The 13802-nt window shown below is 40.0% G+C and overlaps 1 protein-coding gene across 4 annotated transcripts in view; it reads left to right on the top strand.

The window, feature by feature from the left end:
* Nucleotides 1–13802, top strand: part of SMARCD3 (SWI/SNF related BAF chromatin remodeling complex subunit D3) — a 98649-nt gene that overhangs the window by 73932 nt on the left and 10915 nt on the right. For all 4 annotated transcript variants that reach the window (XM_084281403.1, XM_084281404.1, XM_084281402.1 and 1 more), the window contains 5 exons: nucleotides 5419–5541; nucleotides 6876–6971; nucleotides 7415–7516; nucleotides 9519–9680; nucleotides 9995–10092. In XM_084281403.1, the coding sequence (XP_084137529.1) occupies nucleotides 5419–5541; nucleotides 6876–6971; nucleotides 7415–7516; nucleotides 9519–9680; nucleotides 9995–10092 (581 nt within the window). The remainder of the gene's footprint in view (nucleotides 1–5418; nucleotides 5542–6875; nucleotides 6972–7414; nucleotides 7517–9518; nucleotides 9681–9994; nucleotides 10093–13802) is intronic.

Genomic DNA, 13802 nt, shown 5'->3' with positions numbered 1-13802 from the left:
TCCTGTTCGATGGATGTTGAGAGTCTGTTACACAAGAAATTGAACTAGACAAAGTCTTCTGGCTTAAAAATCTGCAAGTTTTAAATCTATGTTCATGTAACAGTTAGTTCTACAGTTTAATTACAGTTCATTAGGCTTTGTATAGCTATCATGAAACATTCCTCCATCGGCCAGGTTTGAATTTATTGTCTTTTGGCATAATTTGTGTTCTGCTGTTTTGTGTTGTGGCATAAGGAAAATGCAAACATCTAATCTTCTTCTTCAGATCAGCCTGTATTTCGAATATATCTTTCAGGTTCTTCAATATTCTTTTTTTTAGGTGAAAAATTTAAGTCTTCCCAATCACTGTACAGAAGGAGTTTTTCTGTACACCTGGTCATTCTTATCACCTGCCAGGATACACATTGTGCATCTCTTCCTCAGCGAGTACAGTAGAAAACTGCAAAATAAGACGCTATAATTGCTTTTGCAGGCTACTGGTCATAATATTCTCCATTTTATTCCTCAATAATATTTTTTTACCCTTTTGGAGTTTTTGTTGTTGAAGAACACTTGTAACTAGTGGCCATTGTTCTTTTTGTCTCATCTGATACTTTATCTTCCACTGTTTTTTTTTGTTTGTTTGTTTGTTTTTTTGCTTCCTAAAAAGTTTGTGAGACCACCAGTCTATATGCAAAGAAAGAAATACAGATTTTTTTATGCTGTATTGAGGCACATGGAAATTCAACCTTAAGATGTGCATAGAGCTCAAGACAATACTACCCAGGGGGTTGGCAGCCAGATTTCTTTAATTCAGTCAACAATAGATAGCCAGCTTATGACTGTGGTAAGACAGAGAAGAAGCTGTAGTCCTGCTCCAGCATTTCTGTCAGCCTCTTGTTTTGATCTGTTTAATTCCACATGAGCTCTCCTGCCATTTGTGCTGCTGTCACAGGTGAGACCTTTGCAGCAGTTCGTGGCTGACCAATCTTCTGTCACTGGTGGCTCTTTTTTCCTTTTCTTATTCACAAGGAGAAATTGTAAGTAAAATACAATGCTTTGGGGAGTTGTTTTTTCTTTTTAATACGATTGCAATTTAAAGTCATTTTGCTGAATACAAGTCAAAAAAGCATGTTAAAAGATGTGTATCTTAAAAGAATAAGCAGATTAAGCATTTATTGATTTTTGGTCAAGATTTGATTCATAACATCAATCAAGTCTACATGAAGTTCTCCTCTCATTTAGCTTTGTCTTTGTGGATGGTAAAACTTCAGGGTGTTCGAAGAGATGAAATGTGATGCTTTCTTCTTGCTCTAGAGCAGTATCTTTTCCCTCTAGTTTTTGTTACAAAGTACTGAGAGTCCTATGTGTAAAAAACAAGGCCACAGTTTGTTTTTTGTTCTTCTATTCTCTGAGAAGCCTCCATACGGAGGGAAGGATAGATTTTAAGTCTTTGGTAGAATATGCATTGCTTGGAATTTCTGCAGAATTTCCTTCTGTAGGAAGGAAAGTAGCTTCTCGTCCAAGAATATTGCACTGCTGTATTTAAACTGCAAAATAACCAATTGTACCTAACTGACATAGGATCATTTCTTGCCTGGATGAGATGGAGTTGCTTAGCTGGAGATAGAAGAATATATCATTCTCAGAGCCTTCTGGATTTGCACTTGACATTATTGTGGAACCTCAGAGTACTGTCAAGAAGTGAATTTGAGCGCAGTGATTCTGGGTGCGTCTTCAACGTAGGAGACATTATGATCTGTACAGTGTCTGTAGAACCCCAGCCTGTGCTGTCTTCATATTCTTCTTTCTTGAATTCAGTTTTCTTCCAAGACTGGACATCCTTGTGATAGCGTTATTGCTGTAAGCACTGAAGTCTTAGCTCATTGGGTAGATCCCTTCAGGAAGGATTCATACTAAACCTGTGTTTATAAAAGTATAAAAGGATCTTGCTTCATCAGGTGAGACAGTAGTGGCTCAGAATTGTCAGGAGAAAGTCGTGACAGAGGAAATGGAGCCTACTGATCCAAATAACATCTTTGTAGGGCTATGATTCTGATGTTTTGCTAGAGATTTCTTAATGTATTTTCTTTACATGCCAGAAGAAGGAAAAGATGGAGCAGTAACCTATAAAGTAACAAACAGGAGGTGAACATGGTGGCTGCAGCCTCAGAGAGGTAGTTGTGGAGGCTGGCACATTTCCAAGTCAGTACAGTGCTGCACAGAGAAGAATGTATTTGGCTGTTCAAGCAATGTTCATTGCCCAAATACCTTTTTCACTTTTTTTGGGGGGGCTGCTTACCAGAATGTCTTTGGCAGATCTGGCTGCATTCTGCAGGTCAGGTCTAGAGATTTTGATTGTGACAATTATCATCGCTGACACATGTTTGCAGTTCATTATGTAAATTCTCTTTAAAGGGTGGTAGCACAGCTGCATAGAGGAAGGCTGGTGTTTCCCATGTCCTAAGGTGAATTTGGCCTGCTAGAGCCCTCACGGGGAGGGGGAGATTGTTCCATATGGATTGCAGGGCTGGGTAGTCAGAGAGGCAAACAGGGTAAAGGACTGCCACACAGAAGAAGGCTGAAGCACAAGCAGAAATTTGGAGATGTTTGAGACAGAAAGCAGTAGCAGAAACACAGCTGGATCTTAGAGAATAAAAAGATAGAATTCTCTGTGTCTCCTCAGAAGTGACTCTGCAGAGTTTTCTGCAACCCAGCGAGTTACTGAGAGTTGCTAGACTAAGGGCAACCATGAAGAAATTATTATTACTATTACTATTTTAATTTTTTAAAGTATTAAGAAAGAAGGAAAAAAACACCAAAAAATGTGAGTTTTCTTTCTTTATGATCCCTTATGCCATTTCAGGTTCTAATAAATTTTTAAATTAAATTTAAAGCCCCTTTGCTGTTGGTGTTCTATTGCAGCTGTGCAGTTGCTGTTTGATTCCTTAGGTGTTTGTTATGAGTCAGGATCAAGGATATTTCTTTGTGTTGCATATAAGAGATAATCGTTGTCTTAATAGTGTTGCAAATTTGCAGTATCTTTTTGATCAAACTCGAAGACAACCCACAGGGTGCAGGTTACACATTTCGCTTATCAGATGGAATATCTTTGCTTAGTAGAGACTAAAGGCTCGGCTTTCCACCAGATTTACTGGTTGGCAGTAGTGACTACAACTTTAAAGATAGTCATTACATAGGATTTTTATTCATAATTATTCTAAGTTCCTTTCTGATGGCAGTGTAGAAGTGGGCTGACTTATCAGGGTTACAGTGAGGAAAGGATTATGTTTTTAAACTTGAGAAAGAGAACTTGTTGCATAGAAAGAAAGACCGTAAATTGAAGAGAGAAATGTAGGAGAAATTAATGATAAGCTGACTCTGACTTTGGCAGAGCAGGGAAAGTACAGGGAACACAGCAGGAGACCAGTCCTGAAATGTAAGCTGCACCTGACTTGTGCGTGACTTGAAAGAAAAATGGTAACAGTGGAAAGTATTGAAGGAGAGATTTTTGTATTATATAGTGGAATTAGGCATTGTTGCTAACTCTGGTGAACTAAGGAACCTAGAACCTGAAAGCCAGGAGAAAGGAAGACATCTAAAATACTCAGATGTGAACAAGAATGTTATTGCAGAGAATGATCATAGTGATGAGACGTCAGGCTTTTGAGGAAACAGATACAGTTCCTACCTGAACATGGAGAGGTATGAGGAGTGGGTGAGTTGCCGGAGTAAAAGCAGTAGTGGACATAATGCATTGGAAATCAAAAGAAGAGGAAATAGAATCAGTGATATAAAACTGAAATATCTGTAGAGCATCCAGAAGGAACTATTAAGGAGGAAAAAAAAAAAAAAAAAGCTGCTTATATACATAGATACAGTTTTGCAAATAATCCAGGTGGGGATAAAATTTAAGACAAACATAAAATTTGCAGGTTAATATGAAGAATTGTGAATTTAGAAATGTGAAGTCTTTCACTAGTCCTTCACAGCAAAGAAAGATTCTGGGGTGTTAAAAAAAAAAAAATATATATATATATATATATATATATATAGTGAAAGAGTACTTCAGCAACAGAAATCGTGTAGGAAGGGATGCAGAAAGAATAAGGATTTCCAGGATTTTTTTAAACCTACCTGCCTGTTCTCACCTGTGTCAACCCGTCATTTTCTAGACTCTTGGCACTTCTGAAAATCCTATTCTATCTTGCTGCATACTATTGACCCTCCATTTTAATCAAACCTTTCTGTCACTGTGTCTCTGGATTTGTAGTAATTTTCTTGTTCCATGTGGGCCATACAGCTCTTCCTCCCATATTCCGCTGTGCTGTAGCAGGTTTTCAGTTCTCTGACCTCGTATATGTAATTTGCATCTTCTGTTCTATAGACTTACATCTCTCCCGTACCTCTTTGTGTGTGTCTACCTCTGTGTGTGTGTGTATGTATGAGAGCTTTACAAGACTGCTCCTTTTTTATGTTAGGTGAAGGTTGTTTTGACTGCATTAATTTGATGACTTCAGCCTTTTTGCTATTATATTATAGACAGATATTTGAGATTAGAATCTCAAATGAATTTGGGTGATATCTCTTCAGGAATCCATGCATCAATCCGTGGCCAAGTTTTCCACATAGTGCATGGGAGAGAAGGGCACTGAAGAATAAGGTAGCCATAAGACAGTACAGTGACTGGGAAACTCTCTTAGCCTGTAAAAATGACAATAGGTAGGCATGATTCTCTCTCTTAAAGACTTGAGCACCTAGCTTAGGGATGAAGCACAGTGCCTTCCTCCACACAGGTCTCACAGCATGTTGGAGCTGCGATCTGTTTGATTAGAGTGAAAGAGAGTTAAAAGGGAAGGTTAGGAAGCAGGGACGTGTCAGTGTCGATGTGGGGGCAAGAGGGTGTGGAAGACTATACCAAGCTCTACATGATGGTGGAATGAAGATGGATGGAGATGTGCAGAGCATGTAATATGAAGCATTAGCTGGATTTGTGAATGCTATTTACAAATCTGAACTGATACAGCTGTGAAAGACATTCACGTAGCAAAAGGTGTGCAGCTGAATTTTATCAATCTAGCTAGTATCCAGAAAGAAAGGGCATTGTGTGGTGCTTTTCTTAAAATGATTTCTCAAATATATAAACCAGAAGTACAGGTTATATAGCCCTCAAGGGCTTGGCCCTGCAAACTCCTGCCTTTCTCCACTTACAGCAATTCTTAGTGTGTTTATATTACCAATTGGTTTTGAAAAGAAGTACCAGATTCAGCTCTTCAGTGAATTTTCTTATGCATAACCAAATCTTAAATTCTCATGTAACCTGGTCCAACTGTACTAAACATGCAGATATTGTACTAAAAGTGTGATATTTCACGTGGCTGCCTCAAGTCCTGGACTTAATCTGGATATGTACTTTTCTTTTTTCTATTTGTGTAACAGCAAAAGCGGAAACTGAGACTTTATATCTCCAACACATTTAATCCTGCAAAATCTGACGCTGATGACTCTGATGGCAGCATCGCATCATGGGAGCTTCGAGTGGAGGGGAAGCTCCTGGATGATGTAAGGCTTACCTGTGCTTCAGTGGGGCTGGCAAGGATCTAGAGATTGTCCTGTAGGGTTGTGATGGACTTTACTGGGGTCATTAACTCAGACATCTCCGAATGGCAGCATTGGCTTGTTTTTGCTGGGAAGACACCATGTCCAACAGAAGGAGTGAAGGATACAAAAACATAGTGGGAATGTTGGAGAGAGTTGGGGAGGGCAGCAGGAAATAGAGCAGACTTAAGGACAGAACAGGTACGATGAGTTGGAGAGAATACCGCTTGAAAGATACGGCAGGATTCAGGCCACGATAGGAGTGGTAAGTCAGGTCTAGAGCAGGCCATTGCATATGGTGAGTGCAAGAGGATATATGGATGGTCAGAGCAAGGATGGAAAAAAGGTTTTATTAACTAAGTGATCAGAAACCCCTGTGATGGATTTCACTTTCCTCTGGGAGGGCTGAACTTTCCTAATAAAGGTGTCACCTATTCACTTTACAAGAAAAGTATTTGATAAGATAAACAGATGGAGATTGTACTTGTGTGGAGACAGAAAAATGTTTAAGACATGCCTATCTTTCTGGAGATAACAATACATGAATCAGGATCAGAATTTTGCTAGAAAATGGAGGGTAAACAAACTGCAGCATCTGGAAACTGAAGTTAGACAAATTCAGATTAGTAATTAGAGCATAGATTTTAACAACAAAAAAAAAACTTTATTGGATAAACTTGCCAATTTTTATTGTGGATCTTCACTTACTAGCAAATTTTAAATCAAAGAAGTATGTACTTCCAAAATATCTTCTGCATTAGGTACGAAATCCATTTAAATGCTGTGGACTGTATTCTCCAGAAAGTCAGAATATATGACATAGACCTCCCAGCTTTTAATTTAGACAATATAAACTGCATAGTAAATGGTGAATACTGCTAATTAAATGAAAAGGCAAAATGTAAAGGAAGTACTTTTACTTAGGGTATGACTAATCTGTAAAAACTTACTGCTATCTGATAAGTCAGAACAATAATTTAGCGTTTATTAAAAAAAAATACGAACTGTTAAAATAAAAGGCATACAGTTATCTTGTTCACATCAAAAGACAGTTCTTCATGATAACATTAAGACAGTCAGGGTCAGGGAAATCTTTCCTTCAGTGTATACTGTTCTACCACTTCTAGATTTTTGCATATTTCCCTTCATTTATCAGAGGGAAATCTCAATTAGATTGTTCACTCTTGTGATCTATATGGGAGTTAAAGTTCAAGAGAAAGAGAAAGCTCGAAAAGGAAGCACAGAACATGGGGTAATATATGCAGTCTTAAACATTTCCTTTTGTTTTGATTATACAGCTAAGCAAGCAGAAACGGAAGTTCTCATCATTTTTTAAGAGTCTAGTCATTGAACTGGACAAAGATCTTTATGGACCTGACAACCACCTTGTGGAGGTAAGAAGTTAATGCACCTTTGCAACAAACCCAGTAATATAACAGATGAACAGCTATGTGCCTGTTATCTGCCTTGTTTAAGTTACCTTGCATTCACTGACTTATTTAAGGTGTTTTCAAAGGTTTCAGAATTACAGATGTAGTAGTGATGTAGGGTATCTCTTAAAAGAAGAATATATGTAATTAAAACATTTGTGCGCATTTGTCCTGACAAGTAAAGCATACTAGCATCACAACAGGCTGTACTGTAAGAGCAGAGCAAGAAATGGTGGAGATTTTGCTCGTTTGTTTGTTTTGTTTGTTTGTTTGTTTGTTTAATTGCAAGATCTTAAGGAGTCTTGTTACTTGTCTTATTCTTGCTTGGAGTGCTGTGCAAGATTCACATACAGTTTCCCATATCAGTGAAAAAAAACTGACCATGTTAATTTTATTTCCTTTGGCAGTGGCACAGAACTCCCACAACTCAGGAGACTGATGGCTTCCAGGTGAAAAGACCTGGTGATGTCAGTGTGCGGTGCACATTACTCCTCATGTTGGATTACCAGGTCAGTGTGTTGCTTTTGCTATGGAGAATACATCCATTGGGGCATAGAACAAATTCATCAAAACAAAGCAAATTCATCCCCTTACATACCTCAAAAGATAATATATTTGGAAACAAAACTTCACGTGGTTGAAAGAGGTTAGAATGATACCAAACTGCCAGATGATTTAAAATATTAAGGGGACACAAAGTAAGTTTTTGCTGTAGTCTAGCAAAATATTATTCTTGGCATGATGGTGATTAGTAACACCTGCAGAAAGTATATGCATTTCCTCCTCAGGCTTCTTACAACATAGTCAGATGAGATGCACATGAGGTGTGTGTGGGGGGGGGGTGTCCTACACATTGCGGTTCAAAAGAGTGGCTATTGCTAGCGATGCCTGAACCAGCTGTGTAGCTGTGGCAGCATTTTTTTCAGAGCAGACCACACAGATTTCTGGGGTTATTAAACTTTGGTTACATTGTCACTATAATCTGGTATAAAACATTGCCCTGGAAGGGATAGACTCAAGTCCAGGCATTTCTTCTTCCTCCTTTGTCAGTACTAGTTTGATTGTATTAGTAATATTTGTGGGCTGAACACACAACAAAAAAAGTTAGGGAATTGATTCATTTCAGAGTTAGCAAAGCTTAGTTCCAAATCAGTTTTCTGATTGCAGTCACGGGAAACAAACAAAAAACAACAAAAAGCAAAGGAGGATAAATAAGGATATTCTGCAAAAAGGGAAATAAAGGAAATGGAAACAGAAAAGGGAAGGGAAGGGAAGGGAAGGGAAGGGAAGGGAAGGGAAGGGAAGGGAAGGGAAGGGAAGGGAAGGGAAGGGAAGGGAAGGGAAGGGAAGGGAAGGGAAGGGAAGGGAAGGGAAGGGAAGGGAAGGGAAGGGAAGGGAAGGGAAGGGAAGGGAAGGGAAGGGAAGGGAGAGGTCACTGTCTTAAGGAAAAGGATAAAAATGCACTGCTGCGAAGAGATAGGATCTCCCTTCTCAATGGCAGTTCAGTCTTAGATACTTTTTTGTTGTATAACTTTAAGAATTCATTGTGCGCCATTCGCTTCCGCCTCCCCAATGCAAATGGCATCTATCCAGAATAAAGACACTACATATAATGTTTATAGGAAATTTTACTTATCTTAGGGAGTGTGTGAGCTAACTGGGATACCAATAGAGCCAGTAAGAATCCTTATGGCTAGGAAAATATCATTAGAGTTTGTTATGTTCACCATTACTATAAATTTATTCTTTTAAATAGATGTTCTCTTATCCTGAAGTCTTGTCTTGTTATAAATCTGGCTTTGGGTGTCCAGGCACCCAACAAGGTAATCCTTGCTGAAGAATGTGACAAATATTAAACATGAGCATGGGTACACCTGAAGAAGCACCAGACTCTAAGGTATCTAAGGAATTAGAGATGTAAAAGAGAGTAATTGAAGAATTGTAACACAGAGGTCAGGAGAAGAAATATATTCCATTGAGTAGTTGTGGTCAGGTAAATTTTCTGTTTTGCAGCAGAATGTTGGGAACATGCTGGGAAAACAGAGTACCAAGGGAATTTGTTGGTAGGAGGCAGCTGATCAATTGTTAGGAACAGCAGAAGCATCATCCTGACTTCATGCTCCCTGTCTGGTTAATCTCCAGTATTTCAGAGGAAGGACCATTCTTCTTCATCTCCTGCTTCCTAAAGTCAGATTATGCATGAACAGTAAACAGGAAAATTATTTTCTGACTCTGCAAGCACCTCGTTATCTAAAGCATGTGATTCAGGTAGTCTTCGTGCATAGCACATGAACAATGTTTGTCTTTCTTTTTCAAATGCTAGACATAGCTGTTCCAGAGCATGACCGTGGTACACATCCGGGTAGTTTACATTTCTATAACCTACCACTGAATGGGGTATTTCACCAGAGGAACAAAGTCCCTAAAGAACTGAAGCTGAAAATCTCTATCAGTGCATGCATCTACTTTTTTCTCCATTGCCATCTGTCTCTTCTTCTCTTCCTGTTGCAGCCTCCACAGTTTAAACTGGACCCACGATTAGCACGTTTGCTGGGGATACACACACAGACCCGATCTGCCATCATCCAGGCTCTCTGGCAGTACATCAAAACAAATAAGCTGCAAGACTCCCATGACAAGGAATACATTAATTGTGACAAGTACTTCCAGCAGGTAACTCCTATTTGGACACAGCTATTCAGAGGCAATCAATAATATCCATCTGCAAATTTTGGATGGACAGAAATTACTGAATTTTGTTTTCCCTTAATAATTTGCAGTTTCTTCAGTGCTGAATGGCTTTCAACAGACACTGTAACAAATATAGTAAATGCCTCCATGTGCAGTGTTGTCAAAAAACACATCAAGGTGGTTCCTCACTCCTAAAAAAGTCATAGCCTTTCCAAGAAGAAAGGGTCTAATTGATTTACTTGTTTAATTGCAAATTAGGTTTTGGACAAGGATGATATGCTTTTATTATATTCCAGATCTTTGACTGTCCCCGGCTAAAGTTTTCTGAAATTCCTCAGAGACTCACTAACCTACTGCTGCCACCAGACCCTATAGTGATAAACCATATCATCAGGTAAGCTGATCAGTCAGCTCAGCACTGTCACATGCAAATCATACACTGTCTAAAACAGAGAAACTGCTATGGTTGCCGGGACCAGAATCCAGGTTTTCTAACATCCAAGTGAGTGCTTTGGACTGTGTGTTAATTCTTTATGTCTGTAAAGTTATGAATTATTTTCAGTAGAGTGGCACCAATTCTCTAGGAAAATGCAGTATTTCCTACATCTTTTATCCATACTAAAATGGCATTGGGAAAGTGGGCCAGGTTTCTTTCTTAAAGGGATTAAAAAAGAGTTCAAATCCACTCAGAGGAAAAAAAGAGGAATTGAATTACGGTATTGTACATCATGGGCAATCATTCTAACTGCTGAGTTATTATGTAAAAAGTACAACAGTATAACATTTCAAATACAGTGGCCACTCCATGCATGCTTCGTTGGGATTGGATCGGCTCTTTGGGTGCTAGTCCTACTCTAAGAATGACAGCTAGACAGAGATCCTCAAGAGAGTTAAGCTAAAAAAATGCCTAGATTCAGAGAAGGTCATCATGACCAAGATACTGAGCTTCCTGTCATCCTCGTCAAAAAAGGTATATTTCTGGTGTAGCTAATACACAATTTTCAGGTATCTTAGGACACTTCCAGCACATTCCATATTTAACTGACAGCTTGGAAGGATGGAAGAGACTCTTGGAGATCACAAATTTGCTTTTGGATATTTTAGTCTTTCCTAATTTCCTTGGGGTCTTGGTCAAAACTCCGATTGTGAGTATTTAAACAGTATCATTAACTGAGCTTAGGGATTTGATTTCATACAGAATATTGACAACAAATATTCCTGAACATGCTTAAAATGCAAAGAAGTCCTGGGGGCAAGATCATGTCTGTTAGATAGAAGCTAAAGAAGAGGACCTTGTGTGTAGTAGCTTCTCTGATACACTGTGTGCATCATGCAGCACCTGGCAATATTACTCTGCAGTGACATAGTGACATAAAGCTGTGGATAGGGGGAAGTATTAATGTGCTGAGAGTAGGTGATACTTTTGCAATAGAGTCTTTACAGTCTCAGGCAAAGCAAATAGAAATCTGCCACTGAATGTATTGGGAGTAAGTAAATTTTCAGACTGCTAAAGGAACAGAATAGTGTAGAGTAGAAGGTATCATTTGTGGTCATCTGAGGCTCCTCCCCTCCCAACAGCATTTTAGTCCTGCTCTTCAGACACCATCCATGCTTTTTGTTAAAGAAAATAACAAAAATGCCATGGAAATTAAATAGAGTTAAACAGAAAGCTGTTAGTATGGGTAAATACTTTAAATGGCAGATAGACTGAAAGAGGATGCAGTAGAAAATAGTAGTGTTTTTATCTCTGCAATACTGAGTGCACCAGATTTAAAACTCATAGAAGTAAAATATTCTTACCTGAGCTCAATCTAGAGCTGGAGCTTTTCTTGAATTTTACTCCTCATTGTTGCTGACAGACTTGAAATCAGAGGTAGAAAGAGAAACACATGACATTTCCCATTTCTGCAAAGAAACAAGTCATCTCCCACACTCTTAACATTGCACAAGAATACTACAAAGCGTAGGTCTCCAATATTCTTATATTGCAAACAAGTTAGTATTTGATTCCTCCCTTTTGATTACCATCATGATTTATATAAAAAAAAAAAAAAAAAAATCTTACATTGAGTCAGTATCCCATGTTACAAGGGGTATCTGTTGCCTGTTGCTGTGCACCTCCAAGAAGAGCCTTGCTCTGTCTTCACTGTACATAGGGCAGTTGCACTCAGCAATAGGATCTCCTCTTCTCTGTCTCTTCTCAAGGCTGGACAAATGCAACTCTTGCAGCTTCTCTTGGTGTAGGCAAGAGAAGGTATTACAAAGGTATTACAAAGCCCTGGAAGCAGTAGTAAAGGACTCAGGAGCATAGGTAGATTTTTCATCAGTCCTGCCAGTCAAAGGGGAGGGGATTAAAAAGGCCAGTTGAATCTGGCAAATCAACATATAGTTGCGTGACTGGTGCCGCAGGCAGGGGTTCAGCTAGCTAGACCACGGGACTCTCTTTGAGAAACCTGGTCTGCTGGGGGCTGATGGGGATCCACCTGTCAGAGAAGTGGAAAAAGCATCTTTGATCATAGGCTTGCCAAGCTGGTGAAGAGGGCTTTAAACTATAGTTGCCAGGGGAGGGGAATCTCAATCCATCCCTCTCCTCCCAGTTTGATGCCAGTGTCAGTGACAGATGCCCAGAGTCTGGAGGAGGGTCACAAATCAGCAGAAGAGAACCTGAAGACCAGCACAAAAGAAGTCCACCACTCCAGCCAGTAAGTCAGCTTCATCACGGGCCCAACTTAAATGTCTGTATGCTAATGCACATAAACAGATAGAAGCCTCATGTTCGTAAGCCCTGGTTCTCATGGAAGACTTCAGCCCCCCTGACATCTGTTGGAGGGACAGCACAGTAGGGCCTAGGCAATCCAGGAAGTTCCTGGAATGCACTGATGACATCCTTCTCCAAGTGACAGAGAAGCCAACAAGGAGAGGTGCTATGCTGGATCTCATTCTCACAAACAAGGAGGGTCTAGAGGGGAATGTGAAACTCAAAGGCCACCTTAGCCGAAGCAATCATGAAATGGTGCAGTTTTGGATTCTGAATGAAGCAAGGAGGGAGCACAGCAAACTTGCTACCCTGGAATTTGGGAGAGCAGACTTTGTCCTCTTCAGGGATCTGCTTGGTAGAGTACCATGGGACAAAGGCCTGGAGGAAGAAGTGGTTAAGAAGTCATAGAATCACAGAATAATTTGGGTTAGAAAAGATCTTAAAGATCATCTAGTTCCCTGGGCAACCTGTTCCAGTGCCTCACCATCATCTGAGTAAAGAATTTCCTTCTTAGAGCTAATCAAAACCAACTCTTTTTAGTTTAAAGCTGTTATTCCTTGTCCTATCACTACACTCCCTGACAAAGAGTTGAACAGTTTCCCAGGGAAGTTGTGGATGCTCCATCCCTGGAAGTGTTCAAGGTCAGGTTGGATGGGGCCTTGAGCAACCTGATCTAGCGGGATGTGTCCCTTCACATGGCAGGGGGGTTGGAATTAGATGATCTGTAAGGTCCTTTCAAGCCCAAACTATTCTGTGATTCCATGTGCTCCAGTCCCTAGCCATTCTCATGGCCTGATGAGGGGCTCACTACAATATGTCATGTCTTCCTGGTCCTGCACTCAGAAGTCAAGATGCACAAGTGTGGCATAGCAGGGAATAGGTTCTTTCCTTTCCAGAGCTGATTTCTGCTCAGTTGATGCCCACCTGTACCAGTGCATGGGATTGTTCAGAGCAGAACTTTGTATTTGCCTGTGTTGAACCTTATGATGTTGAATTGCTGTCCTCTTTATTCAACTTGTCAAGGTTTTTCACAATAGCCCTGCTCCCCCAACTCCGTCCTAGGCTCAGGGGTGAGGGAGGCCTGAGAACACAACTTACCAGGACAAATGGAGGCAAAAACAGCATTGAGCACCTTGCCCTTTTCCATGTCTTCTAACACCTGAAGGTTATCTTGTCCAACCGCCTCCCTGGCTCATGCAGGGCTCCTTAGAGCAAGTTGCCCAGGACTATGTCCAGGCAGCTTTTGAAGATCTCCAAAGAGGGAGATTCCACAATGTCTGTGCCAGTGCTTGGTCACTTCTCACAGTAAAGATGTGCTTCCCGATGTTCAGGGGGAACCTTCTGTA

The sequence above is a fragment of the Netta rufina genome (assembly GCF_964035555.1).
Source record: "Netta rufina genome assembly, chromosome: 2".
Classification (NCBI taxonomy): Eukaryota; Metazoa; Chordata; class Aves; order Anseriformes; family Anatidae; genus Netta; species Netta rufina.
The sequence above is the reverse complement of the archived record's forward strand: the minus strand, read 5'-3'. Positions and strand labels throughout refer to the sequence as shown.